At 44.2% G+C, this 26,770-nt stretch overlaps 1 protein-coding gene across 1 annotated transcript in view; it reads left to right on the top strand.

The window, feature by feature from the left end:
• The window catches only part of TIAM2 (TIAM Rac1 associated GEF 2), a 226,628-nt gene that overhangs the window by 110,449 nt on the left and 89,409 nt on the right, over window positions 1-26,770 (top strand). The window contains exons 7-14 of the mRNA XM_075064570.1: window positions 1,640-1,825; window positions 3,184-3,330; window positions 6,600-6,671; window positions 12,522-12,689; window positions 15,532-15,636; window positions 16,164-16,242; window positions 18,284-18,376; window positions 24,766-25,026. Of these exons, the coding sequence (XP_074920671.1) occupies window positions 1,640-1,825; window positions 3,184-3,330; window positions 6,600-6,671; window positions 12,522-12,689; window positions 15,532-15,636; window positions 16,164-16,242; window positions 18,284-18,376; window positions 24,766-25,026 (1,111 nt within the window). The remainder of the gene's footprint in view (window positions 1-1,639; window positions 1,826-3,183; window positions 3,331-6,599; window positions 6,672-12,521; window positions 12,690-15,531; window positions 15,637-16,163; window positions 16,243-18,283; window positions 18,377-24,765; window positions 25,027-26,770) is intronic.

Raw genomic sequence — 26,770 nt, forward strand, 5'->3', positions numbered from 1 at the left:
CTCCCGCTAGGATCCTTTTCAGCCTCAGGTCCACATCCTGTACCTTAGCCCCCGGTAGACAGCACACCCTTCTGTTCTCCCGATCAGGTCTAGTTACAGGCCTGTCTATTCTTCTCAGTATAACAAGCAGTGTAACAAACTAGGCAAGGAAGTCATTAATTTTGTTCTGATATTTGCTGACATGACAAGGAAACTGATCTGATTTCACTTCAAACCAAATGTGTTAGTCAATCGGTGCACCTAGAACTTTATACCCATGTTATCAGCTTGTCCTGTGGGCAATAAATGATTGAAAGGTACTTGTCCAGATTGAGTTTTTAATAGTTCTAGAATTCAGATGATAGCATTTTTCTAAGGGTATGGCTACATGTAAAATGCTACAGCAGCACAGCTGCGCCACTATAGTGCTTCAGTGTAGAAACTGCCTACACCAGTTGATTCTCCCATCAGTGCAGGTAATCTACCTCCGCAAGAGGCAGTCACTATGTCGATGGAAGAATTCTTCTAGTGACCTAGTGCTATCATCATAGGGACTTAGGTCAACATAACTCTGCTGCTCAAGGGGGTGGATTTTTCACATCCCTGACCAATTTTCTAGTATAGACTAGGCCTAAGTGTGACCATAGTTAACTTGCAAAATACAGCTGCTCTTTTCTGTTGAGTCATGTAATGTAATGCAGTATATAATACACACATAGCCTGATTCTACCTGCACTTACACTCTCTAAATCAAGAGGGCAAAATCTGGCCCACAATCATTGCGTGTGCGCGTGCACACAAAAGCCCAGGTTTCAGGTTTGGGTACTTATGTTCAGTATCCAGTCCAGCATTTGGATCTTCAGTTTGAAATTTATTCATATAAGTGCACACCTTAAATTAACATTTATTCACCTTTGAACTCCTCAGGTTAGGATTTGGGTGCCTAGTTTAGTTTAAAAATTGGACTCTCAGCAAGTATGTGTGTGTGTGCGCGCGCGTGTATTTAGATATTTAAATTATTTTTATATTGTATTAAGCAAACACACTCTTCCCTGCAGCAGGCTATCTATTATATATAAGGCTTATAATGTATTTAATTCACATTTACAGATGATTAGGTATAGGAAATGGTTTACCTGTTAATAGGAGTAAGACCCAGACATGCTGGTGTTACCAGTTGCTACCTCCTCTTTAGGAATGGGAGATTCAAAGGGAAGAGCACTAAAAGACCAGTAAACCCCCTCAACGTTGCTTCTTGGGTGATTGATTTCGCTGAGTCATGCAGCTTTGCTTTTAGGCAACCAAACATAGAATCTAAGCTCATAAAAATGTAGGAAACAAAATTAATCAATTTTCTTGAAACTTCTTGAACCGCAAGGATTTGTTTCTATGTAATTGCTTCTGTGGGAATCAGGCTACCCACGATCCATTCATCTTGTCAGTATATATTTAGGACCACCAGCTTTGTTTTATTTCAAGTCATTTTTTGAGTTGTTGTAACACAATATGACTGAACGTGTTTTGGCAGGGGGGAAACTAATCCAATCCATATATCTCCAGATGAAAGTAATTTACTAGACGTTTGTGGAAGAGCTCACATTTTCAACGAGACCCACAAAAACATTTTTTCCTCTAATTGTCCCTCTTCATATCTAAATAGATCCAGCAATGGGAGCAGAATCTAGAGAAATTTAACATGGACCTCTTCAGGATACGCTGCTATCTGGCGAGTCTACAAGGTGGGGAGTTACCAAACCCGAAGAGCCTTCTGGCTGCCACAAGCCGTCCTTCAAAACTGGCACTAGGGAGACTGGGCATCTTCTCAGTCTCCTCCTTCCATGCACTGGTGAGTGTGACTGCACTTCATGTGACTGTGTTATAGAAAGATCTGGTTACCTTATCACTAGTGATTTAGTTGTATGAAGAGTAAAGCCAGGGAAATTGGCATAGACACGCTCACACACAGCGCCAAACCCACCAGCTGCCAAAGAAACCCTGTTAGTTCGCAGACTCTAAATGTTTAGGAATTATCTTGCCCAGAGACAGATTTTGGGACCTGGAAGCATTGGGCCATGCTTTCTTTCGCCTCAGATTTGGGGACTCCGAAATGTTGAGGCTTATCTCAGCTTTCATTTAAAACAAAAAGACCACCATGGAAGTTTCTGACCCTCTTCTTTGCAGAGATGGGCTTGAAAGTGTCAACTTATCATTGTGGAAGGTTTGCCACAGTGATTTTTTTTTTCTCCCTTAAATTCACAGATGAACTTTTATATAAATTAAATACATTAAATTGGCATGAGGGCTGGAGTTCATATTTTTAAAAGTGATTTTGGGCCTATCAGTGTTGAGCCGCTCATCTTAAAACAGCTTAAAAGAGCTTGATTTTGCCAAGCACCCTCCACCTGAAAATCAGGCCTCTTTACAGTGTCTCAAATTGTGCCCCCAAAAGTTGGGAAAGGTATCCAAAATCATTAGACACTTTTGAAAATCTTGTTGTCAGTGTGCAAAGAATAATAGAGCAGATCCTTAGCAGTTTCAACAGACCTACCATAGTTTGCACCATCTGAGAATCTTCCCTCATCTCTCAAACCCTTGCCAAAAATCCTAAGGCTGATCACAATGAGTAGGACTGGATCACATTTGGTGTGATAGAGAATGAAGGTGAAAGAGTGTTGAAGGTCCACCTTGAAATATTAAGGCAAGCTCTGTCACAGACAGGGACTATATTTCTCTCTTGCACATGTGTGCACGCTCGCTCACACTCTCTTTCTCTTTTTGCCCAGGTGGCTAGTGTTACTGTTTGCTAATATTGCGGTGTGACAATATACTGTTATCTTGCGTGCTTGAGACTTTTGTGTGCCTTCCTTCCTTGAGGAGTTTAATATCTAAATCATGACATATCATTCTTCCTCAGGATCTTTGCAATAACTTCTTTAGTTGCACAGTTTTCAGTCTTGTACTCGCACTAGCTTGTTGTTGGGCAGAGCAATATTTTCTCAGCATCATTCCTACCTTGACTTTTTTTACAACATATTCTTCAATTGTCACTTTGTATTAATAAAAAAAGGAGCAGCAGTGCAGAAGGGTTGGGACTATGTTGAGACAAACTGAAATAACCCCCATTTGATGCCTCATTATAATTATTTTGGAGTTATCTTGCTGTTATGTGATCGAGATGTGAAGGCTTTTATCTATGTGTAATAGATCTGCTCCAGGGATGAGGCTGCTCTCAGGAAACGAACGCTGTCCCTGTCACAGAGGGTACGAAGTAAGAAGGGCTTATTTTCCTCACTCAAAGGGCTAGACACTTTGGCAAGAAAAGGGAAAGAAAAACGACCTTCAGTAACTCAGGTAAATGCCAGTTTAAAATTATTAAAAGCCTTGTAAATGACAGTACTGAAAATTAAGTTCCTATTGCTGTGTGTACATTGCTGAATAAGAGAGATTCTGACCCACAGGAGTAGAAAGTCAGTGGCTTTAGATGAGCAGGGCCTGGGAGTGTTGTGAGGGCAGTGCACTCCGCAAGAGGAGTTGGAGATCCCTGCAGCAACACTTTGGAGTGACCTCATGTGGTGGACATGCAAAGCAGCCCTGCTGGGTCTTGAGGAGAGCTTAGGCTCCGGTGCTTCTTTAGCCAGAGAGGGAAGGATGTGATGACTTGGGGGGCTAGGTTTTCAGCTGGCATAAATCTGCACAGCTCCACTGACTTCAGTGGAGTTACTTCAGTTCAGGGGTGGCTCTAGGTATTTTGCTGCCCCAAGCACGGCAGGCAGGCTGCCTTCGGTGACTTGCCTGCGGAAGGTCCCCGGTCCCGCGGATTTGGCGGCTGCCTGCGGGAGGTCCGCCAAAGCCATGGGACCAACGGAACCTCCACAGGCATGCCGCCGAAGGCAGCCTGCCTGCTGCCCTCACAGAGACCGGCAGAGCGCCCCCTATGGCTTGCCACCCCAGGCACATGCTTGGCGTCCTGGTACTTGGAGCCGCCCCTGCTTCAGTTAGCACCAGATGAGGATTTGGCAGGGTTTTTCTGAATTGTACAGGCAATAAAGGAAAGGAGAGAGGGAGTGGGGATATCTCAAAAAGCCCAGACAGAAACTTTTGTTTAACTGTCATAAAGAAAGCAGGCTCATGCACACATTCAGAACACTACTGTTTTCCGTAGCTTTCTGCGTGCCTACTGTGTCAGTAGGGCTCATTTTGTAAAGCCAACTATATGGGTCATTCATTAGTCCATCTTATTCTTCTGTTGTTCCCCCAGTCTTGCATTTTACTTTTAATAAACAGAAATCCCTGATCATGTAGCATTTGAAAATTGGCGGCTGCAAATACATCAGTAATTTGCTTTCAGACTTTTTAAACATGCCCATCCATATTCATAATTACAATAGCCTAAGAGCTGATGTAGTAGATTTAATATTGCACATTAATGTGTCTGAGTTTTATGGTCTAGCAGTTCATATTCTGAATGGGTAAATATCTATCTACAGTGACACATTTCAGCATATCAGAGAGATGTGCTTTCATGATGAACGTAGGTAAGAAATGACTGAGACACCCAAGCCTGACTGACTCCCTGGCTAATATCTACAGGGCTGGGAAGAGACACAGTGCATCCCCTGCCCACTATCCCTCCCTATCCTGACCTGTATGACTCCCTTTCATGCCCTAGACCCTGTGGAGAGGCCTCCCCAGAGTTCAGAGGGGAGATTGTGTCACCAAGGCAGCTATCTCCCTCCTTTTTTGAGTGGAAGGGGGGAAATCTGAACATGGAGAGGAGGGCGCCTCCACGGTCAGATTTGCAGGCAACAGTCTGGGCAAAATGCTCCTTTCATTACCCTCACTACAGGGAATTAGTGCCAAGCTGGCCCCAAATAAATCTCAGTTTTCATAGACTTTGTGGGTTTTTTTAAAAATTACTTCACTTTGTATTTAAAATCCTACTGTAAAACTAAGGAAAAGTAAACACTAAATACTGTGTGTCAGTAATACTAGGACTCTGACTCATGTCCGTAAAAGTGAAGAATTTAAGAATGATGGCTGAAATTTTGACCCCTGACCCTCACAGTGTGCCATAGAGTTGCATAGCCATATAGATAGATCTATTCAGGACCCAGTCCTGCCTGCCTTGTGTACCTGTTGAATCCAGTAGGAATTTGGGATGAGCAGGGAAGGCATTAGTGAGTGCTGTGTTCATAGTGCTGTGGTTCCTAATCATCAGATTGTGAGTTAAGAAGAGGATGTCAGCCTTGCCTCTGAATCTCCTTGCTTTCATTGATTTAATTCAAATTGAGTGTGTTGGTTCAAAATACTTTAAGCAGAAAGTCAGATAGCATACTCTCAAACCTTTTAAAGTCTTTTTTTATCTTCAGCCCAATTTTATTTCATGGTATTAATTTAAAGTCCACCCTGGGAAGATTTCCAATATAAAATTGAATGAAGGAGATAGTATTTTGTTCCCCCATTATTTAGAAACCGATCAGTTATGGAAACTGAATCCTGGCAGATGGGTGATAGCAAGGTTCACATCATCCCTGGTCTCTAAAACAGTTTCTGTTTCTTTGATTCTAAGTTGCAAGCTATTTTAAAAAAGTCATACAAATAAGATACTTTGATTAGAGCTGTGAGTGGAACATGGGAAAGGAAGTTCATAAGTGTTGCTGTTTATTCACATTTCAATACTGCATCATGTGTACGTGTCAAGAGAAGAGAGCTTGCGATTGTCTTCTGTATCTTAAGACAATTATCTGGGATGACCAAAACTCGACACTTTCTAGCAAAGAAGTTAGTGTCTGATATTGTCCTACTTTATTGGTATCAGAAGTGAGCTACAAATTACGTTTTGCTTTCATATGCCTTTTTGGGGATTGGTCCTATTACTTACAAGTGGCAAAGCCATGAATGAAGTATACAGGTCTTTCTAGATACTATATGACGCTAATCACCATAGCAACTGAGTGTATCCATAATCATGAATGGCTTTTTTTAGCCTCCCAGCATCTGTGAGTTAAGTAAGCTTTAGCCCTGCTTTGAGAACTTTAGCCTGAATTTCTCCATGTCTGAATTTCCCATCTCTAACGTGGGGATAATACTCAGCTGCCATTGTTTGTTATTGGTACTATTTTGTTTACCCTTCTTTCTATAAAGGTAGGCTTCTCTTACAAAGTGAGTCCAAGCTAATGTGTTTTAGAAAACCACAACATTTATTTAGAATAGCGTTTCTATAAATAATAGTGACATGATTTGACATGATATGGTATTTCACAGGCTACTAGGACTGGAAACTGTTGGCCAGAGGGTTAGTTTGCCACTTGAAGATACTAGATAAATGCAACTTATCATGTGGATATAAGCACCATATATAGATAGATAAGAGTGAGGGAGTGTGAATATGTGTGTGGCCTCATAAGAGGAGTCTTGGTGCAGGGTTCACTAGTCAAAATAAAATGGTAACATGTCGCAAAAATAATCTGTTCTCAGGTTGGTTGGTTGATGGAATGCTATTTTGTTACCTTTCATCTTTGTTTATGCTCAAGAGATTTAGTTGCATTGGAAACTAACCTTATATGTTACATAGCACTTAGTTTGTTTGATTATTTATCTGTGCATTTGTTTTAATTTAGATTTTTGATTCAGCTGGGGGAAATGGATTTGTAGGCACACAGTTACTTCAGAAATCATCCAACTCTACTGAGGTAAGATGAGCTAGTCTGCGTACTGCATCGTTAAATTTCTGAAGGGATGTCACATAAGTATATGAAAAAAGAACTTCAGAAACTTGATTGAATATCATCTTGTATTAGTTGACAGAACCATAATTTGTTTTATATGGGTATTTAAATGTGTAAGGTAGACTTTTTCCTTAACTGAGACTTCCTATATCATCCTGATCCCCGTTGGTGTGTGTGTGTGTGTGTGTGTGTACGAATGCAAGAGAGAATCAGCAATTAGTTAATTTGGATGTATTCATTTCTTTTATAGTATAGCCTAGACCAAGTTATTACTGGATTTTGCTTGCCATTTACCAAGAATTAGTTTGACAGAACCTGTGTATTTAAAGATTAAGAAACTGTAATATGACAGAGCCTGTATTTTCAGGTAGAAAGAAACAGAACCAAATATGCCTGGCTGGAGCGTACATGTGGGAGGGGATGTGGTAGAGGGCAGTAGAATCCTCCTCCACTTGCAGTACCCTGCATAGTGGCTGGTCAAAGTCATAATCCTCCTCCTTAGTGCCTCTTGGGGTGCAAGCCACTCTAAAGGAGGAGGGAGGGTTATGGGGATCTGACCTCTACCCTGGCCACACAATTGTCTAGGAGCAGAAAAGAGCACAGTCCCCCCTCTTCCTCTGGGGTGATGTCGCTCTGCACTGCCCCTGAAACAGACCAGTATACGGCATAACTGCCACAATTCAGTCCTTACTATTTCAGTGTTAGTTGTATTTGCAGGTACAATGAGGACTTAAAATGTAATGTAGAATCTGGATGGCATCAGGATCATTTTGAGGGCTTTCCATCTCCTTTCCCTTCTTAGACGTGTTCAAATATTCCCCTCTAAGATGATCACTTTTAGTTCTCTTGCATGGCTTGTTTCTGTGATCTTGTACTTTTAATTCTCATCTGTTAAGCAGAGATATTTTTACTCTTCTGGCCTATCATTCATGTGCCTAAGAGAACTGGCAGCAAATGACTCGTATTCTTTCAAGCTGCAGACCTTTGTTTGGCATTCACTTGCTTTGTCCTTATAGCAAATATCTCCCCTCCTGTTATGCCTGGCAAGGTAGTTCTCATTGGTTTAAAATAGAGAGGGCAGGACTAGCCTTTGGTCAGTAAACTAGGTTGATCCAAGTGGATAGAACAGGTATGGGTAAACTATGGCCTGCGGGCTGGATCTGGCCATTTTAAGCCTGTGAGCTCCCGCCGGGGAGAGAGGTCTGGGACCGCACCACACGGCTTGGCCCTGCTCTGGCGCTAACCCATTTTTTATGGATTTGTAGTCCAGACAGAAGTAGCCTTCTCCATGCAAACTTGCTTGTGTGTGAGCAGGATGTAGGGCCAAACCAATTGGTAGAATTGAGGCAAATTTGTTGACAGATTGCTGTAATAGCAGGAGTCATGCCTGGTGTATCCCTTCCAAGGGTTTGCCGTATTAAGGATCAGGATTCTAGGGCTTAATTTTGATTGGAGCATAGTTTGGTTCCCTTGAGTATCCCTCTGGACTAAGTGATAATTTCTCTCCACTTTACCCTTTCACTCACACTCATTCCCTGGACCAGGTCATCTCCTAATGTAATTTTCAGTTTTAAAGAGCTAAGAAGAAATTATGCCACAGAACTATGCTCCCTATGAATTTGTCTACCTAGTATTAGATGAAATCTGCATTTAGAATGAAACATTGCACTTAGAAATGACTATAATGAAAAGTTGTAATGCAACTCTTGATGCTAGATAACAGTTGAGACTTGGGAAAAGTTTGTTATAGCTCATGGCTTTTTATGCTGTAATTTCCAGTTATGGTGAGCTATATGGTTTACTTCTCTTGTGAGCATTCATTTAGTGGCAAGATAATAAAGAAATATAAATATAGATTTCCATAGAATTATGCAAAAGTTATACCACAGAATTTTCCCAATGATGGTACCAAACCCTTGAGTGTTGTTGTGCCTGTGAAAATCATCTCCAACTCATTATGTGTTCTTTGATGAAAAATATCAATAAAAACAACTGTTCTTTCAGCTGTGTAATTTGCTGAATACTGTGGGAATACAGTATTTGCTGAATACTGTGGGAGGAGGGGGAATATTTATAGAAAGTCACCCCTCTCTTTTCAGTAGGAAGTATACATACGATACATTGTAAGAGTGTGGGATTTATGGGTCAAATCATCCACTATAGAGAACTCAGAATTCCCTCCGAATGATGCCATTGGGTATGGTGTGAGGTTTGCCTCCTTCCCACATCCCACGGAATTGATTGTAACAAATCTGTGCTATAGAAACCAGACACAACAGGATTCTGGCCTCTAAACCTGAGCTTCCTGGTTCCCTCAGGTCTCCCTGACAGCATGTCTCCTGAAAGAGTAATGTGCCATGGCCTTCATGCCAGCCACTGACTCTAGCCAGGGGATTCACTCTGCCATAGGCTACACTGAATAACCCAAAACTGAATAAAACACATGCGGTTACAATACTTTCACAGGGCTGGGAGGGAGAGACAGCAGACACCCCCTGCCATATCCTTGCACCACTTGCCCTGCTCCTCCAAACAGGCAGAACCTAAAACACGCTGAGCCCTCATGGAGGGGTTTTTGAAGGGGTTGCAGGGAAGGAAGGAATAATCTATGGTCTTTCTTTGCCCTTTGATGCTACCTTCACTACATCCGAGTCCTTTCCACTCATGGCAGCAGAGGGATAACAAATCTAGACCTATGGTTGCTAAATATGCAGAAGTAGGGCATTTGTTTCTAGACTTTTTAAGGGTTCAGAATATGGCCTATGCATTTTTTTTTTTAAGATCCTGATATTTTTACTACAATTCAGAAGTGAGTCATCATAGCTCTCAAAACCATTAAGGTTGGAATCAACCCAGTTTCATTAGCCAATTTCAAATAAAAATCAAAAACAATCAGAACCTTTCATGAGATGCTTCCTGGCGAATGCAGTGAAATACAAGTAGTGAAGTATTCCTGGCAGTTTTTCTGAGGTGTTGCTTATGAAGATGGTGACAAAAAACAGAGAAAAATGGGAAAATCATGAAGTATCCTACTGCTCCTCAAGCAACACTGTGGCATAGTCTTGGCACATGTTGCTGGAAAACTGGATGGGTGGTTGTAGCTTTATGTGGCAAGGAATGAATGAAGTATTGTAGTATTAGTCACTGGAGGCATAACAGAAAAAAAATCTCATTTCATGTCAGAGTTTCTGAGATGGAAAATGTGGGTGAAGCAACGGTATCTTGACCATAGTTAAGGAATATGTTTATAATTTAATACAGAAAGACTTAAGTTTTCCTCACAGCAGGCCCTTAGTAATGCTTATGTTTGAGCATCAGTATACATAGGAAACAGATTATTTTGGAACACCAGCAGTTTGTTAGTTAAAAAAACTCTGATTCATATAATTTTAAAGGGGATTGTGTTGGGGCAGGGGAAGATGCCTTTAAATAATGTTTTTCCCCACCTTGCTCCTCTGTTGAATTTTTCTCCACCAATAATTGTAGTGAGATTGATTTATAATGGGCAGACTGAAGGGCTAATTTACCTTCAATAATCCAATTGATAATTACAAACCGTTGAATTGCTAGTAGCATCTCTGAGTTGACATACATGCTTGCTTCACCTTTCTCTCCAGGAAGCACACTGAGAATTAACAGTTTGACACATGATATCAGGATTCTTAATTCTTGCAATATGTCTTTCTTCCTTTATCTCTTTTTCATCATTTGTACAGTTGTAGAAGCTCATAGTTGATTCCTATCTTCTTGGCTTCTCGGTGCTTTCTGATGTGAGTATAGTTCTATAGGAATTATCATCCTATAGTATAGCAACTGTTCTGTATGAATTATGGTACAAGAGTCAATGAGGGAGAATCTCAGCAGATATAAATTGTCATACTTCCACTGACTACAGTAAAGCCATGACAATTGACACCAGCTGAGACTCTGCCCTTTTCTAGCTGGTAGTTTGCCACTAGGAAAGTATGATTTTTGAAAGTTATCAAAATGTGACTCTCTATAAAATAATTCCTGCTTCAGGCTTCTAATCTGGCTGCAACTTGTATTTATGGGTAATGTGGTAAATACACTGATGTGGCTGTTTGATATGCCATTTTTGCTGCCGTGATTGTCATGCATGTCAAGAATAACAATGACATTGTTATTATTTGTTGAGTGTGGTCATTAGGTTTGGTGCTGTGCCAATAGAGAGGGAAACGCAGTCCCTGCCCAAGGTAGCTCTGCTATAAGGATTCCATTGTGCCTTTTAATCACAGCCCTGCACTGGGCCCTTGGGGCTGCATGATGGCCCCTGCAGGTGTTCCAGGCAGAATTGCATCTCCCAGGTATCCAAGTGTTCAAAAGGTGCGCGCACACTCTTACCCCTCCCCTGCATAGATGTATGGCTTTGCTAGCTGGCAGGGAGTGGACAGGGTCATGGTCTCACCTCTGCTTCCCCTCCTACTTTGATGTGGCTCACACCATGGAGCAGATCCTGCACTCAGAAGAGTCCTAGAAGCTCTGTTTGTGGTTGGGTCCTTTTCCTTGTGCTCCCTAACAAATCCCCTCTATTGTTTACATGTGCAGAGGCCAGCCACAATCTGGATCAGAGTTCTGACACCTAATACAGTGGTTGAAGGTCTAGTCTCAACACAGTGCAGCTGTAGTTATTTTTCTTCTCCTTTGGTGGGTTACTTTTGAATAATAAATTGTAGCACAGAAGAAAGGGCAGAGATGAGCAAGATAGTAAAGGGACATTTAAGATGAATGAAACAGTTGTATAAATGTATACAAAATGGCTTTTTGTCATGCATTACTTCCACATTAAAGTTGGTTGTGATTTGCCAGATATATTTCATGTTTAAAGTTGGATTGAGCTTCAGTTTAAGCCTAAATGGTGAAAGATCACACCCTTCACTGTGTAACAAACAATATAATCTTAAACTGTTGGTATGGCAGGAGTAGTTTATGCCTCTGCTATGTTATCTGTGAAGTTTCTTGCTCCATAGTGCCCTCTGCTGGAAGACTACTAGATTATCCTCTTTTCTCATTAGAAATATAGTAGAACCTCAGAGTAACGAACTGACCAGTCAACCCCAGATACCTCCATGTGGTACCGGAAGTACACAATCAGGCAGCAGCAGAGACTACTATATTTTCTTTTCTTTTTTTTTTTTTAAAGTACTGTGTTAAACGTAAACTACTTTAAAAAAAAAAAAAAAAAAAAAAAAAGGAAAGCAGCATTTTTCTTCTGCATTGTAAAGTTTCAAAGCAGTATTAAATCAAAGTTCAGTTGTACACTTTTTTGAAAGAGTAGCCATACTGTTTTGTTCAGAGTTACAAACATTTCAGAGTTACAAACAACCTCCATTTCCGAAGTGTTTGTTACTCTGAGGTTCTATTGTAAAGTGATCTATTCAAAGTCTTTGATAAAATACGGTACTAATTGTTTAATCCTGTTTAAGGCTTTTTCATTTGTTTACATAGGCATAATTGTGTTATCCTGTTTAAGACCATTTTCCATTTGTGCGTTTATGTATAATCTTGCCACGTTAGAAGTTAGTTTGAACTAATAACATGAGATAGATGGGTAAAATAGTGTCATTTGAATGCCAGAGAAATAATGAAATCAATTCTCCAGACAAGATCTGGACTAAAGTCAGTGATATTGTATGAGAACTGGTAACGTAATTTGTTCTTGTATGACAGGAAAGAGCTTAATGTGATACCTTTTGCTAAATGCACATTGTACATACCAGTAGCAAACCTCTAATATAATATATTATTGATATTGCCATATCTCCATGTACTGTCAATTTTTTCCCGTATTTTCAGCAGCAAGTTGATGAATTTTTGAATGTCTACTGCTCTGCATCAGAAAGTGGCCAGAAAGAGAGCACTTGGGAAATCCAAACATATGTTCATTTTTGTGATAGGCCAGGAGTCACGTTAACCCTCAAGCCAGAACACAGAGTGGAAGATGTTTTGTCTTTGGCATGCAAGGTATAGAGTTCTCGCACCTGAAAGCAGCTTGTATGCTTTAAAAGGCCATTACTTATACTTGTGTATTAATTATTCTGATGCTGAAGCAAGGAGAGCCCAATCTCTGAGTCCCAGTGTCTCTGTAATTTAAGGGTTCCTCCTGTGCTTCTGGCAGTTCTGTTTAAGGTTCAGTGGAACCAAAGCAGCAGTGTCATGGGGGCCTTTCAAACGGTGGCATGGACATTCTTTGATGCCTAAGCTAGCATGCAGTCAAGACTCTTGAAAGAGCAATAACAGCTGTACCTGTTAATCTAACCATGAGAAGTCTTGACATATGTCCAGTCTGCCTTTTATCACTGAGTCATTATAATGAATAGAATTGTTGCATGGAAATTAGCTGTAGAGGAAGAGTGGTAATTGGTTGATTTACCACTGATGTCACAGTGGCCCCACTTAAGAGCTACTTACACTGTTCCCTTGAGCTTATTCTATAGTCTATATAATCATAACAATTAGAGACAATAATCATTAATAACTTTGCTTAATTAGAACCTAATTTTTTCAAATAGAGAGACTGTAAGATTTTGGTTCTTTTAAACTGTATGGAAAGTTTGAAGTGTCTGCAGTATTCCATTGATAAGATTATTTGGGACAAAGAAAAGACTGACACAGATGTTAATTTCTTAAAGGACCTAGTATTTTAAATTAACAAATTAACTAATGGATTTATTTATAAATTCTCAAAAAATTCAGCCTGTTCTCAGAGTAGGTGCTGTAAGTTTGGGGAGGATATGCTGTAGTTTTCATGCAAAGCAAAGAGGTTGAATCACTGCTTAAAGGCAAAATAGAACTCTGCATTAACTGTGGAGCCATGACCAGAGCCTTCACAACACCAAAAATAGTGTAGGGTGTTAATCATCACTTGTGCAGACAGATTGAACTTGACTGAATTTGTAAATCAAACCATTTTCAAACTGTAATGGAATAAAACAATAAATTTTGGGGAAAAACTCTCATTTTAAAATGCCTGTTAATTGACAAATATGTCCAATTGACCTTATCTCCGGATTAAAAAACGCAACATTTGCTGAAGTTAAGGAGTGCCAGGGCTTCTAACGGAAAGATAGCCACAATTACTTTCTCTCCATAGTAACTGAACAAAATAAGAGCCTTAAAATGACTTTTTTCAAAAAATCAGGCATTATCTGCATTTTCTAAATCAACACAAGGATAATGCTTTAGCCAAGTCACAGTGAATCTACGCACTGTCACTAAAAAGATATAATTTTGTCATTGCTCATATTAGTTAGTCCCCATTCCTCATGAATCACTGAGAAGGAAATTAGTCCTTATTTCTAAAAAGAACGGTCTACCCCACCATTTGCAAAAGACCTAAATTTTAGGAAAGAAGGGCTAGGCTATTATCCTATAAGACTTTGGTGTGACCACCAGATGACAAGACAGAACTGAAACATTGGGCAATGGATTGATAATGTGACACATAGAAGCCCTGCTAAAAGAAACAGAGAGAGAGAGAGAGAGAGATCTATAAAATCAAGTTTAAAAGTAAATTACTTGTGTTCTTCACTACACTGCTCCAGAATGTATGTCTGTAGAAAAGACAGTTTTTTGTTATGCCTGTATCACTTCAGTAGTATAATAGTAAGTTACTTTATTTTAATGTTTTCTTTTAATGAAACCCTTTTCTTTTTATCTTTTCTTTCTATTCTGTATGTAAAGTTTTTCATAAGCAGTCTAACACTGACTCCTTTCTGCTACATTTTTTCTGGCTCTCTCTCCTTCTTACATTGCCATTCCATTCTGGTGAGGGTAAGGAATCTTCATTCTTGAACACAACACAAGACATTGTTTAAAAGTCTGGGTGTGGGGGTAAAGTCTGATTTATTAATTTTTGTTTCTCAACTATATTTTGATGACTTTCACTCATTTGTATTCTCCATACCTAAAACTTTGCATAACACACCGAGTGAGAATATGCATTTTAATATAATTATTTAGAATAAAGTGCACACATTACCTATACATTCTGTTACACATAATGAAATGTTCAGCTAAACAATCCTTCCTTGGTTGATTAAGATTTCACGATCTTCAGAGGCTTGTTAAACAGAGAGGTGAAATGACCTTAATGGACGCAGAGCTGCCTTCTGTTCTGAAACATTGCTCTATTAATTCTGAAATGCAAGATTAGTCTGAGCAGCGAGCTAAATTTAAGAGACTGACTTGCCAGGGGCTCATCTCTTTTAGGCTGGTATCCTTAGGGAGTTTTCCCATTCCCCTTTGACCTCCTGCAGATACTAGGTTTTCACTTCAACTACATATGGTGAAAAGTAGGTATTACTCACTATCATAGATGAAACCTGGCAGTAAAAAGTGGAATAAAAGCAATCCCTCAGGAAATCCCTCTCTCCTAAGAGCCTGTATATACATATGCATTTTCCACATCAGTTTTATGTTTTCCACATCTGTTTTATGCGCAGAACTGAGCCGCGCAGAAGAGCCATAGAAAATGATGAAGATGTGTACAAGTTCAAAAGGACAGAACAGAATTCTAAGTTTATTTGAAAATGCATAATGATGCTTGGTTAATCTAACAGCCAAGCTATAATGTTAATGCAAGTGTTTCCTGAGTATCCTTACAAGAAACTGAAAATCACGCTAATGTGAACTGGAACCATATCATCTAGGCAATACAGACAATACACCACAAAACCATTTAGAAAATAACTTGTTGAAGATTGCCTTTGCTTAACTTCTAAAGGCTTTATGTGTGTGGCTTCTTTGACATCTGGGACTTTGTTCATAAATCATGAATTTCAAATATGTTCTTTTCATTCCTTAGATGAGGCAGCTAGAACCAAGATACTATGGTCTTCAACTTAGAAGATCAGTTGATGAAAACATTGAGTATTGTATTCCTGAAGCGTACAAATACATACAAGATCAGGCAAGTTTGACTGATTTTAGATAAGAACATCTCGATATTTGTAGCCACAGCTAAATTATACTCTATAAATCTCTGTGAATTAGGTACAAAATGGGATTTTTAGATTAGATCACTATCACAGACTGTATTCTGCTACCCTTACTCACAGTGAGTTAAACTCGCCCATGTGCAGAGAACTAGTGATCTAGGACATCACTTAAGCCTTGGTTTAAAGACTATTTTGAGGGTTTGAGTGGGACTTAATGGTGCCTAGGCCTAGTGCTGGTGCTCTGCACGTGAGTGAATTTCACCCATTAGGTAATACCTTATTCCAGAATTAGTCCCGCTGAGTTCAGTGATACTTGCAACATAACACACTTGTCTAACGTGAGTAAAGGTGACAAAATCTGGAACTTTGTTAATGGATTATTTAACAATGCAGCTTATTTTTTTGAATAATTAAAATGATACTGATTTCAATGGTGTGTTGAATCTTTGGCTTTTTTAGTCCTATAGTTTAACAACTTGTGATGTTTTCTCTCTAACAGGTATACGATGAAATAGAAATTTTTCCTTTAAATGTTTATCATGTACATCTTACTAAAACTGAGAACATATCTGATTTTGGTAAGTTTTAGTAAAATCCCTCCCAATGATTTTCCTTTTATTTTCTTTGTTCTTTTTGAAACTTAATTTTTCCTTCCATGCAGGACCGGCACTAGGGGTTTTAGCGCCCTAGGTGCACGGCAATTTCGCTGCCCCGCGTGCTGGTCCCGCGGCTCCAGTGGAGCTGCCGCAGTCGTGGCTGTGGACGGTCGTCTGCTCTGCGGCTCTGGTGGAGCTGCCGCAGTCATGCCTGCGGGAGGTCCACCGGAGCTGCACGAGCAGCCGACCGTCCGCAGGCACGACTGCGGCAGCTCCACCAGAGCCGTGGAGCAGCCGACTGTCCGCAGCCACCACTGCGGCAGCTCCACCGGAGCCGCCCGCCGCCCACCAATAATCCTGGCGCCCTAGGCGATTGCCTAGGCTGCCTAAATGAAAGTGCCAGCCCTGCTTCCATGAGCTTTCTCTTTGTTGACAACTTTTGGGTCACTACATGTTCAGTATGACAAGTCTGCAATGTGCACAAGTTAGCACTTTAAGGAAGACCTGATTTCTCATTTGACACTGCTGACTTTTTTTTCTGTTTTTTGACTCTTGCATTTTGGGGGAGCAAGTGAAAGGCTTTCTTCCCCATGCCACTTCATTGACCAGCCAGTAAAAGAGCTGCTGAAGAGTTGGCAGGCAACTTTCTCATGCTCGGCTAAACAGAAATACCCAGCCTACTCTCAAAATATGATTTCCTTTTTGGCAGCAAAACATTCTCTTGATCCTGTGCCAACAGGCTGTCATTTGACAGAAATTTTAACTGACTTCTTTTCCCAGTGGGAGGTAATGCCTAAGAATATCCGTATGTTTGCTCATTGTGAAATGTGGACTTTAGTCATTCAGTTGACAAGAATGAGAGAGGCAGTGGAGAAAAAAGGAAGGAAGATAATACTGTAGAAGGAAAATTGGAAAAGAGAAAAAAATAATTGGGGTCCTGATTCACTCCCATTCAGGCCAATTCATTCCCACTGAGGTAGTCTTTCCATTGATCTTAAGGGCATGTCACCATGGTGCATTAGTTTGCAGCAGAGAGTTGTAAATTCTAGCACGTAGTAGTGTGTTGCACACTAATTGGCCTGTGCGGACTCTGCTGGGTTCTCACTAAAAGTTCCAGTGTGCCTGTAAATGTAGTCTTGTTTCAAGAAGTATTACAGTAACACTCCCTAGGGAATTTTTAGTCTGTGCTAGCAGGATCCACAGGGTCTAATTAACATACAACATGCTAGTGCACACTAGAATTTACAACCCTCTGGTGTGGACTAACATACCATGTAGACAATCTCTGATGTGAGTTTGATTCGGTCTGAGATTATAGTCTTTGAGTCATGGACTGAGACTAAAAATCTGTGTGTGAGGAACAAAATGGAGAACTCGCATGGTATTGCAGAAGAACTCCTTTTCCATCATGCTGACTTCTGATCTCATTGATCTCTTTGTGTCAAGCATTTTCAACTACAGAAAGGAAACAGTCGCTGAGGGGCAGCTCTTCGGGGCAAGGACTTTCTTTCTTTTTCTTTTCTATTTTTAATGTTTGTACAGCATCCATCAGAATGGGGGCCTGATCCTGATTGTGTCAGTTGTACACAAAAATGGGTTATAAACACACAATTTTCACGTCTTTAGACACTGTTCTCACCCAGTTTTTAGAAGAAATCATATAAAATCCTCGCAATATTTGTCTAAGTATTTTATAGACCTTCACTGGATCTGGTGATCTGTGTTATTGAAAAGCTATATCAGGCCTACTTGGAAAAACAATAAGATATCTCATAATACCTATTTACATTGCTTTTAAAAGTAAAGAAATTTACATGAGAGAATTTGTCCTTAGGGTGTGGGTCTGCATAGGCGTGTGTGTATACGAGTTGGGAGTACAAAATGTCACCTCCCTTTGATTATGTAGATTAAATCTGCTGAACATACAAAACTAAATGAGAAATACTTGACCAGAAATTCACCTGATTGTTGTTTTAAGCAGACCAAGCGATAAGGGTAAAACTATCTTTCTTCTTAATTCCAGGGTTTGCAGTCACAGCTCAAGTTGCTGAAAACCAGCATCTCACTCATATATTTATAAGTGATGTCCTTCCAGATGGACTGGCTTACAAAGAAGGTTTGTGTCATGGCTGCACTAACCACTATTACGTTTTTAATTACTTTTTACTAAGTAGCAAACTTCAGGGAGCTTTCAAATTGCCTGAAAATGGTTCTTTGCTTCTACTACCCTTGGTCTTCTTGCTTGATCAGCATGTATAGTAGATGATGCTAGGTAAGATAATTTACATGAAGTGGCTGAGGAACCCTTCTAATGAGAGGTGAAGTAAAAAGAATGCTTGTCTACACTTGGGGCAAAATCTGCTACCAGCACCCACACTAAATGTTGGGATCTGTACAGGAACAGAAGAGAGAAATTCTCTATCTCATGTGGTGGAACCTCCATGGCTGAATTAACCTCCATGGCTCTTAGCTTCCCATTTGCCTGCAACAAGCAGTGATATGCAAAAGGCTGGCTCCTAAAGAACTACCTTGTACATTACATTGCAGGGTACCACTGAAGTTCTTCTTCGAGTTCTTGCTCATATCCATTCCAGTTAGGTGTGCGTGTGCCGCGTGCCCGTTCGTCGGAGAAACTTTTACCCTAGCAACATCTCGTGGGCCGCAGGTCGCCCCCTGGAGTGGCGCCACTATGGTGCCTGATATATACCCCTGCGACCCAACCGCTCCTCAGTTCCTTCTTACCGCCCGTGTCAGTCGTTGAACAGTGGGCGCAGCTTAGCTGATCTCCGCTTCCCTAGCTACTTGTAGTTATTGTGTATTTAGATTAATAGTTATAATCCTTTTATTATATATTTATCTATACTTATGCATTTTTTCTTTGCTAGCATAGTTAGTTTAACCATAGTTAGCGAGTTTGGGAATAGCCCCTCTCCACAACCGGTGCCGAGCCCATGCCTGGCTCACCGGTTCTTAGTCCGTGCTTTGGCCGGCCTCCGGCCGTTGCTGACAGGAGATCCACACGATCCTGTTTGCGGTGCCTTGGGGATCGTATTTCACAGCTAAGTGCCCCATTTGCAAGGCATTTAAGCCGCAGAACAAATTGAGGCACTTTCCTTTCCCTCCAGCTTCTGCACCGAGCGTGGCTACTCGGCGGACAGAAGCGCCTCCTCGGCACCGGACCCTGCCGACCGAGCCGTTACCGGCACCAATGTCGACTCGGCACCGCTCCTCTCTCTGGGTGAGAAAGCCACGACTCCTCCTGCAGTGCCCGACAGCTCCCCGCACGCGCTGTGGTTGAGCTCCCTGCTCCTGCTGCTTTTTATGCCAACTGCACCGCAGCCAGAGAGCTCGTTTACGTCGGATCGCCAAGGCACCAACACCTGCAGAGGCACTGAGGACGCCGGCACCAATTGATTCCGGTCCCGCGGGGGCCGTCGAATCCAGTGCCTGCCTACTCCCCGGCATGGGCCGTGGTTGAGCCTCCTGCTCCTGCTGCTTCGTGCCAACTGCACCGCACCAGAGAACTCACCTAAGTCGGATTGCCCGGGACGACACTGCCGCAGCACCGACAACGTCGGCACTGTTGATCCCGGTCCACAAGGCCGTGAATCCAGTGCCTGACCGCTCCCGGCACGCTCCGTTGGTTGAGCTCCTGCTCCTACTGCTCCTGTGCAAACTGCACCACGGACAGGAGCCTGTCTAGCCGGATCACGCGGCACCGACACCTGCTGAGGCACTGGCGACGTCAGCACCATTGATCTCGGTCCACAAACGCCGTCGAATCCGGTGCCTGACAGCTCCCGGTATACACTGTGGTCGAGCTTACTGTCTCGGTGGGCGGCAGGCTGCCCCCCTGGAGTGCGCCACTATGGTGGCTGATATATACCCCTGCCGACCCAACCGCTCCTCAGTTCCTTCTTACGCCCGTGTCAGTCGTTGGAACAGTGGAGCGCAGCTTAGCTGATCTCCGCTTCCCTAGCTACTTGTAGTTTGTGTATTTAGATATATAGTTAATCCTTTTTATATATTTTCTCATACTTATGCATTTTCTTCTGCATAGCTGTTTTAACCATAGTTAGCGGAGTTTGGGGAATAGCCCCTCTCCACCACCCCCCCGGTTGCTGAGCCCACTGCCCTTGGCTCACCGGTTTCTAGTCACCCGCTGCCTTGGCCCGGCCTCCCCCCGCGCGTTGCCTGACAGGCACGCTCACACACCTCCCTGTTCTGCCGGCTGCCCTCTCGGGCGGCCTCCGTCTTTCCACAGCTCAACGTCGCCCCCACTTTGCAACAGCGCATTTAAGCCCCCCCCCCGACGACCACAATGTCGACCCCGGCCACTTTCCTCTTCTCCTCCGCTTCTGCACCCCGGCTGGCCCTATCCGCGCCGCGACATAAGCCGCCTCCTCCCCCGGCCCCCCGGACCCCCCTGCCCGGCACCGGCCCCGTCTCACGGCACCAATGTCGCCCCTCCTCCCCCCGGCACCGCCCCTCTCTCTCCGGCGGACTGCACGCAACCGCCACGACTCCCTCTGGCCAGCTGCGCCACGCCCTCCCCCGCACGCCGCCCCTCCTGTGGCTTGAGCTTCCCCTGCTCCTTGCCTGCTTCTTTACCTGCACACTCGCCACCGCCAGCCAGCAGAGTCGATTCCCTACCGCTCGCGACTCGCCAGGCCACCCAACCACCTGCCAGACGCACCTGAGGGACCGCCCACCCCCCCCCGGCCCCCACTTGATCCTCCCCGGTGCTCCGCCCCCGCCCGGCGGCCGTCGACTCCCAGTGCCTCGCCCCTCAGCCTCCCCCCGGCCATCGGGCCCGCTCCGGGCTTGCCAGCCTTCCCCCCCTGTCCTGCTGCTCCGTGCCAACCTGCACCGCGCCCTCGGACACTTCACCTAACACGCCCCCCCGCACCTTTGCCCGGGCCGCCCGCCACCCTGCCCGCCCAGCCACTCCGACCACCCCTCGCCTCCCCCGGCGCACTGTTGCTCCCCGCCCGCCCCCCCCGGTACCAAGGGCGCTCTCGACTCCCAGTGCCGCCTGACCGCCTCCCGGCCCACGCTCCCGTGTCCCTCGTTGCGGCTTCCAGCTGGGCTACTGTCCCGTGCAAATGCAAAACGGCGAGCCGCGACGAGCCCTGTCTAACAGCGGTCACCCCCCCGGCCACCGCCACCTGCTGACCACAGGCACTGGCGACCGTCCCAGCACCCCATTGAAGTCTCCCCCTCACCGCGGTTTTCTCTTTTTCCCCCACAACCCAACGCCGTCGACTCCCGGTCGCCCGGCCAGCCCCCTCCCCGGCATTACACTGCTGGTCGAGCTCTACGTTCCTCCCGCTGGTGAGAACATATTCAACGGCGAGGGATCGTCCCCCGCTTGCGTGACAGTGTACTGCCGCCCTGACCCCCCCCCACCAGGCACCCCGCTTCTGCCGCTACTACAGTCTCGCTTGGCAAGCCTCCCATTGACTCCACGACCATTCTCTGTCTGGGCGCATCACGCCCAGCCAGCGCGCCCCCGTCTCCATGCTTACCCCCCGGCCTCCCCCCGCAGGCCACGCGTCCACAGTCCGTCCCGGCCACTCCTCGCTCTCCGACGCCCACCTTTGCCCCCCTCCCGACTTCAGCTCTCCCCCCCGGCTCACGCCGGTCGCCGCTGCCTCGCCCCCGCCCGCCAGCGCTCCCGGTGCTCTCCCCGCCCTTCACCCGCACCCGCATACATCTCCCCCGCACCGCGTTCCCGCGCCTCAGACTGTGCCTCTGTCGCGCTCCGCCCAACCCTCGCAGCATCTCCCGGCCCCCCCTCGGGCCCCCCCCCTCCCCAACTTCGCTCTAGCACTCGCAAGGTCAGACTCTTGTTCACCCCCCCCCCGGGTACCCAGTGCGCCTTCGCCCCCCCCCCCCCCCCCCCCCCCCGGTACATCCCCCGGGCCAGCGCTCTGCCCAAGCTCTTCGGCAACGGCTCTGGTAGACGTCCAGACTCTCTGCCCCATGCTCTTTCCCATTGCCCACCTCCATTGGCCATCAGACTTGCCATCCAGTGTCTCTCCCTGGCGCGCCCGCTCTTATTGTCCCAGGCCACGCGCATCTCCTGGGCGTCCTGTGCCACTAACACACCTGGCGTTCTCTATGCGAGACGGCTCGCCACTGCGGATGCGGCGCCACCTCCCAGCGCTGCCAGCGACGCCCCGGTACCCCCGGCCGGTCAGGGACCCCGCACCCCTCTGCTCGCGGCACATTCTACTCGCCTGCGGCCCCGCTAGAGCGCCGCCTATCCCTACCCTTGCTTCTATCTCGCGCCCACTCCAGCGCCGCCCATGCGCTGCTCTATGGCAGGGTACGACTTACTGTCCTGACCGTCTTTCTCCCCTCGCAGCTCGGCCTTCAGTTGGCAAGAACAAACGGCAGAGTGAAAAAAATCGACATCCGCACCAGCGCCCAGCCCGCATCCGAAAGCGAGCTAGCAGCGAATGACGCCTACCTCAGCCCAAGGTGTTATCTTCAGCTCTATATAGCCGCTGCGGCAATCATAAAGTAACCCTGCTTAGCCCCACATAAACAAATACAGCCCGGATACGGGGATAAATATGGAGCTTCTCCATCTCCAGACTCCGGCCAAGAGTCTGCCCTCTTGCGAGGACGTGGATCAACACAAGGACAAACTAAGTGCTATCTTCATTCTCAGGCTCCACGTACCAATGGAGACCTTCCCTGGCTCCCAGCGTCTTACAGAACCCATCCGGCATTATCACACACCCACAGAAACTTACATTTTAGGATACTCTTAATGCCTCCTGGTTAGAATTCAACCCACAAGAGACATACCAGCACGCCCTGGAGCAACGGACACCAAGGCTTAACTCAATAGAGCTCTACCTCGTCGGCATGTCAAGCTACGCAGACGACCCATAACGCCCCAGGCTCTTCTCGAAGTCCCCGCCACCCTCTCTAGTCAGCCTCGCCCAAGGAGGGATATATCTTGGGGCGCAACAACCGAATGAGCGCAGCTAGGCACCAGCACAACCCGCAACGACCGCAATCTCGCCAGATCCTAAAACAAGGCATCGCAATTTAACGCCCAAAGATAAAAAGTGACACCAATAAAATGAAGGACCAAGAAATCGACGGTCCTCCACAATCAATCCGGCGGAACCAAAGACAACATTTCAAAAGAGTCCTGCGCCCACGTAAGGCAGCAATCCCACGTACCGGTTACAAGTTGCGCTACCACTCGCCTAACTTCCTATCTTGGCGTGTCTACAGTTAACTTTATAGTTCGCCATGGTCCCTCCCATACGTGGAGTTTGGTTGCACTGCAATTTCGATTACCACCCATTGTCCCCTCTTCAGGACTCGTCTTGGGCGCACATTGCCCTCTTAACAAGACCAGGCACCAGGTCGTGAAAAGCCGCGCCACAAACCACAGCAACGACAAAAGCACGCCATGGCACAAAACCCGCGCCCACCACACAAAGACACACAACAAACAAACAAAAGAACACCACAGCCGAACGGAAAAAAAAAACAAATCCCACACTATCACCCGCAGCCCACCACAAGCAATACACCACAGCCCCAGCACCCACCCTCCTTCCCCACTGTCGGAGTATCCGGCAAGAAGGAACTGAGGAGCGGTTGGGTTGGCAGGGGTATATATCAGGCACCATAGTGGCGCCACTCCAAGGGGCGACCTGCCGGCCCACCGAGTGTTGCTAGGGTAAAAGTTTCTCCGACGAACATGCACGCGGCACGCGCACACCTAACTAGAATGGATATGAGCAACACATCTCGAAGAACAACAGTTACAAAGGTGAGTAACCGTCTTTTCTCTACTTTTATGGTGCTCATGGATTTATGTCTCCTCATCAGCCTCTTAAGATATCACCGTCCCCTCCACACTGCTGAACCGCATTAATTCTGCTGTGTTTGGGACCATCTGCAAAGGAAGGGGAGAATTGTTCCCTTAGTCATCTGGAATGCAGTGGCCAACTGGTTGTTGCTGATCCTAAAATGTACAAGTTGCCACTATTTGGACCTAACTGAACTCTCCCATAAAAACCTCACTTGTTAGATTTCTCTTTTGCAATTTTGCAAGAATGAACAAATCAGCCTGATAAAGCTCCTTGTGTTTCCTGAACTGAGATCCTAAAATAAGAGTTATTTTGCCTATAGGCTTTTCAGGATGCTGAGTCACCTTAAAATGAGCTCATGGTCTGAGAGTCTGTGTGATTCTTCTATTATACGCTTTTCTAAAGCTGCATGTCAGAGCATCCTGCTTTAGCCTTTGAGTAGAAACAGCCATGTCATAGGTGGCAAAACAAATAGCCAATCCTGCAGTCATGGCGCACGTACAAAACTCCCTCTGAGTTCAGTGGGATAACTGCAGGATTAGGTCATTTGTATAAATAAATAAATATATATAATCAAAGTGCAATATAATTTATTTTGTAGCCCTGTTCATCAGCGCTCCAGAATTCCCTTCTTATTTTCTTTCCTTTCTCATTCTCCTAGGGCTGAGAGTGGGCAATGAAATCTTGATGATAAACGGAGAGGCTGTGTCTGATCTTGACCTCAGGCAGATGGAATTATTGTTTTCTGAGAGAAGTGTCACGCTCACAGTGAGAGCAAGTCATTATGGCCCTAAAGGAGCATTATGTACGTCGTGGTCAGATGGCGACACTTCCAGGGACCCGAAAAACTTGTTACCCCCTCCTAACCAGTCACAGCTCCTGGAAGAATTTCTGGATAATTTCAAAAAGAACACTGCAAATGGTGAGATGATGATGATTGTATTACTTTTTCTCTGGCTAGCCAGTTATTTTAAAACTATTTTCTTTTTTGTATCCATTTAAAAAAAATTATCCTCATGCTACAAGAGAAAAATTGAGATATAAACTGTGTAAAAATCCATTTAAATTTCATGCATTTCTGTAATTATAGTGATTTCCTAAGAGTAACAATGAAACAGAAAATGATCATTTCTGCAGGAAAATTATGTTTTTTTAACCTGTTCCACTGAATCATCCCAGTAATGCTAAGTACTCTATTTTGCAATATCAGGGCTACCCATTATAACTATATGTGAGCATCAGAAGTTGAAATGGTCTCGCTTTTAGCGGCAGGAGTTTTGCTGTATGTTTTAATATACTTCATTTGTGCAACTTGCCATGTACATTTAGGGCACTATGAAAATAATAACAATAATCAGCTGAAAATGGAGACATTTTACAGCAGCATTCCTCACCAATCAGTGTTTTCTTTAATGCATTCCAGTAGAATTCAGGTGTCCACTTGATATAAATGTATCTTTTACCCTGAGACACTTTTAATGTGATTCTCTAGCTACCTTCTCTTTGAATTCCTCAATCTTATTGTCATATTAACTATCAGATATATGAACTATGCTAAATGTATGGCGTGAGGGTGAGATTGTGGCTGTATTCTGCATGGGTGAACAAGATGGGAAGGATGCAAAGATCTTTAGTGCTAGGACTGCTCCTGGCTAGCATCATGGACACCCATAAATGGACAGGAAGGAGGTGAGTATATGATCCTGTTTTCCGCCGTGTCAGCTAGTAGAAGACAGCTCATACATGCTGCACACCCTCAAGGGTTGTAGCAGTGGGCACTCTCCTTGGGTCTGAACCAGTGCCTATAGAAGTCAATGGGAGCCTTTCCATTGATTCACTGGGAGCTTGATCATGCCCCTAGAGAACTATTGAGCTCTGTCAAGCATTCTCTTCCCCCCACCTCCATTGTCCGTGGAAGGCCAATGCCAGTTTTACCCATCATCTCATGGACTTTTTTGTCTAAATAGGAGTGAGTGGGGACTGCAGGACTTGGCATTTTCTGAACTGAAACATTCTGTCAAATGCCACATCACAAACAAGCGGTATAAACGCCACTGTGTTTGAGACTGTTCTGCTGTGTTGGAGAAATGTGTTTTGTGATGTCAACATGTTTTTAAGATACTGCTTGAAATATAAAGTGTTTTGGAGGGATTTTCTGCCCTGGAAAATTGTGTGTATAAGATATAAGCAGATTTCACTCACTGTATCATGAATGGGGGAGGGGGGGAAGGTGCAATTCCTCCTTTATACCTCTGGAGGATGCTATTAAAATTCCACAGGAAACCTAGATCAGGTTCATTGCTGCATGAGGGAGAGGAAGTCATCTTTGTGCTTAATTGCGGTGGCAAGTGTTTTCTGATCTTTAATCTTGTCATGATTTAAAAAAAGAATAAAATCACAAAGGAGAAGTTGATAGGATTGATTCAATTATAAAGTAACTTTATTAGGTCATCTTTGAAATAAAAAAAAAAAAAATCTGATTACAAGATTTGTGATACCGTCAGTAGCATCTCTCTCAGGGGCTGTAGTTCAGTTTAAAACACCATTAAATTGACTACTGGCATATAAAAGTGTCATAAAACAAAAATTTTGATGGAACTAATTAATTAGTTTATATTAGGGCCATCACTCAGTTTGATATTACAGGCCAGCATTACCTGGAATAT

Source organism: Chelonoidis abingdonii, chromosome 3 (assembly GCF_003597395.2).
Source record: "Chelonoidis abingdonii isolate Lonesome George chromosome 3, CheloAbing_2.0, whole genome shotgun sequence".
NCBI lineage: Eukaryota > Metazoa > Chordata > Testudines > Testudinidae > Chelonoidis > Chelonoidis abingdonii.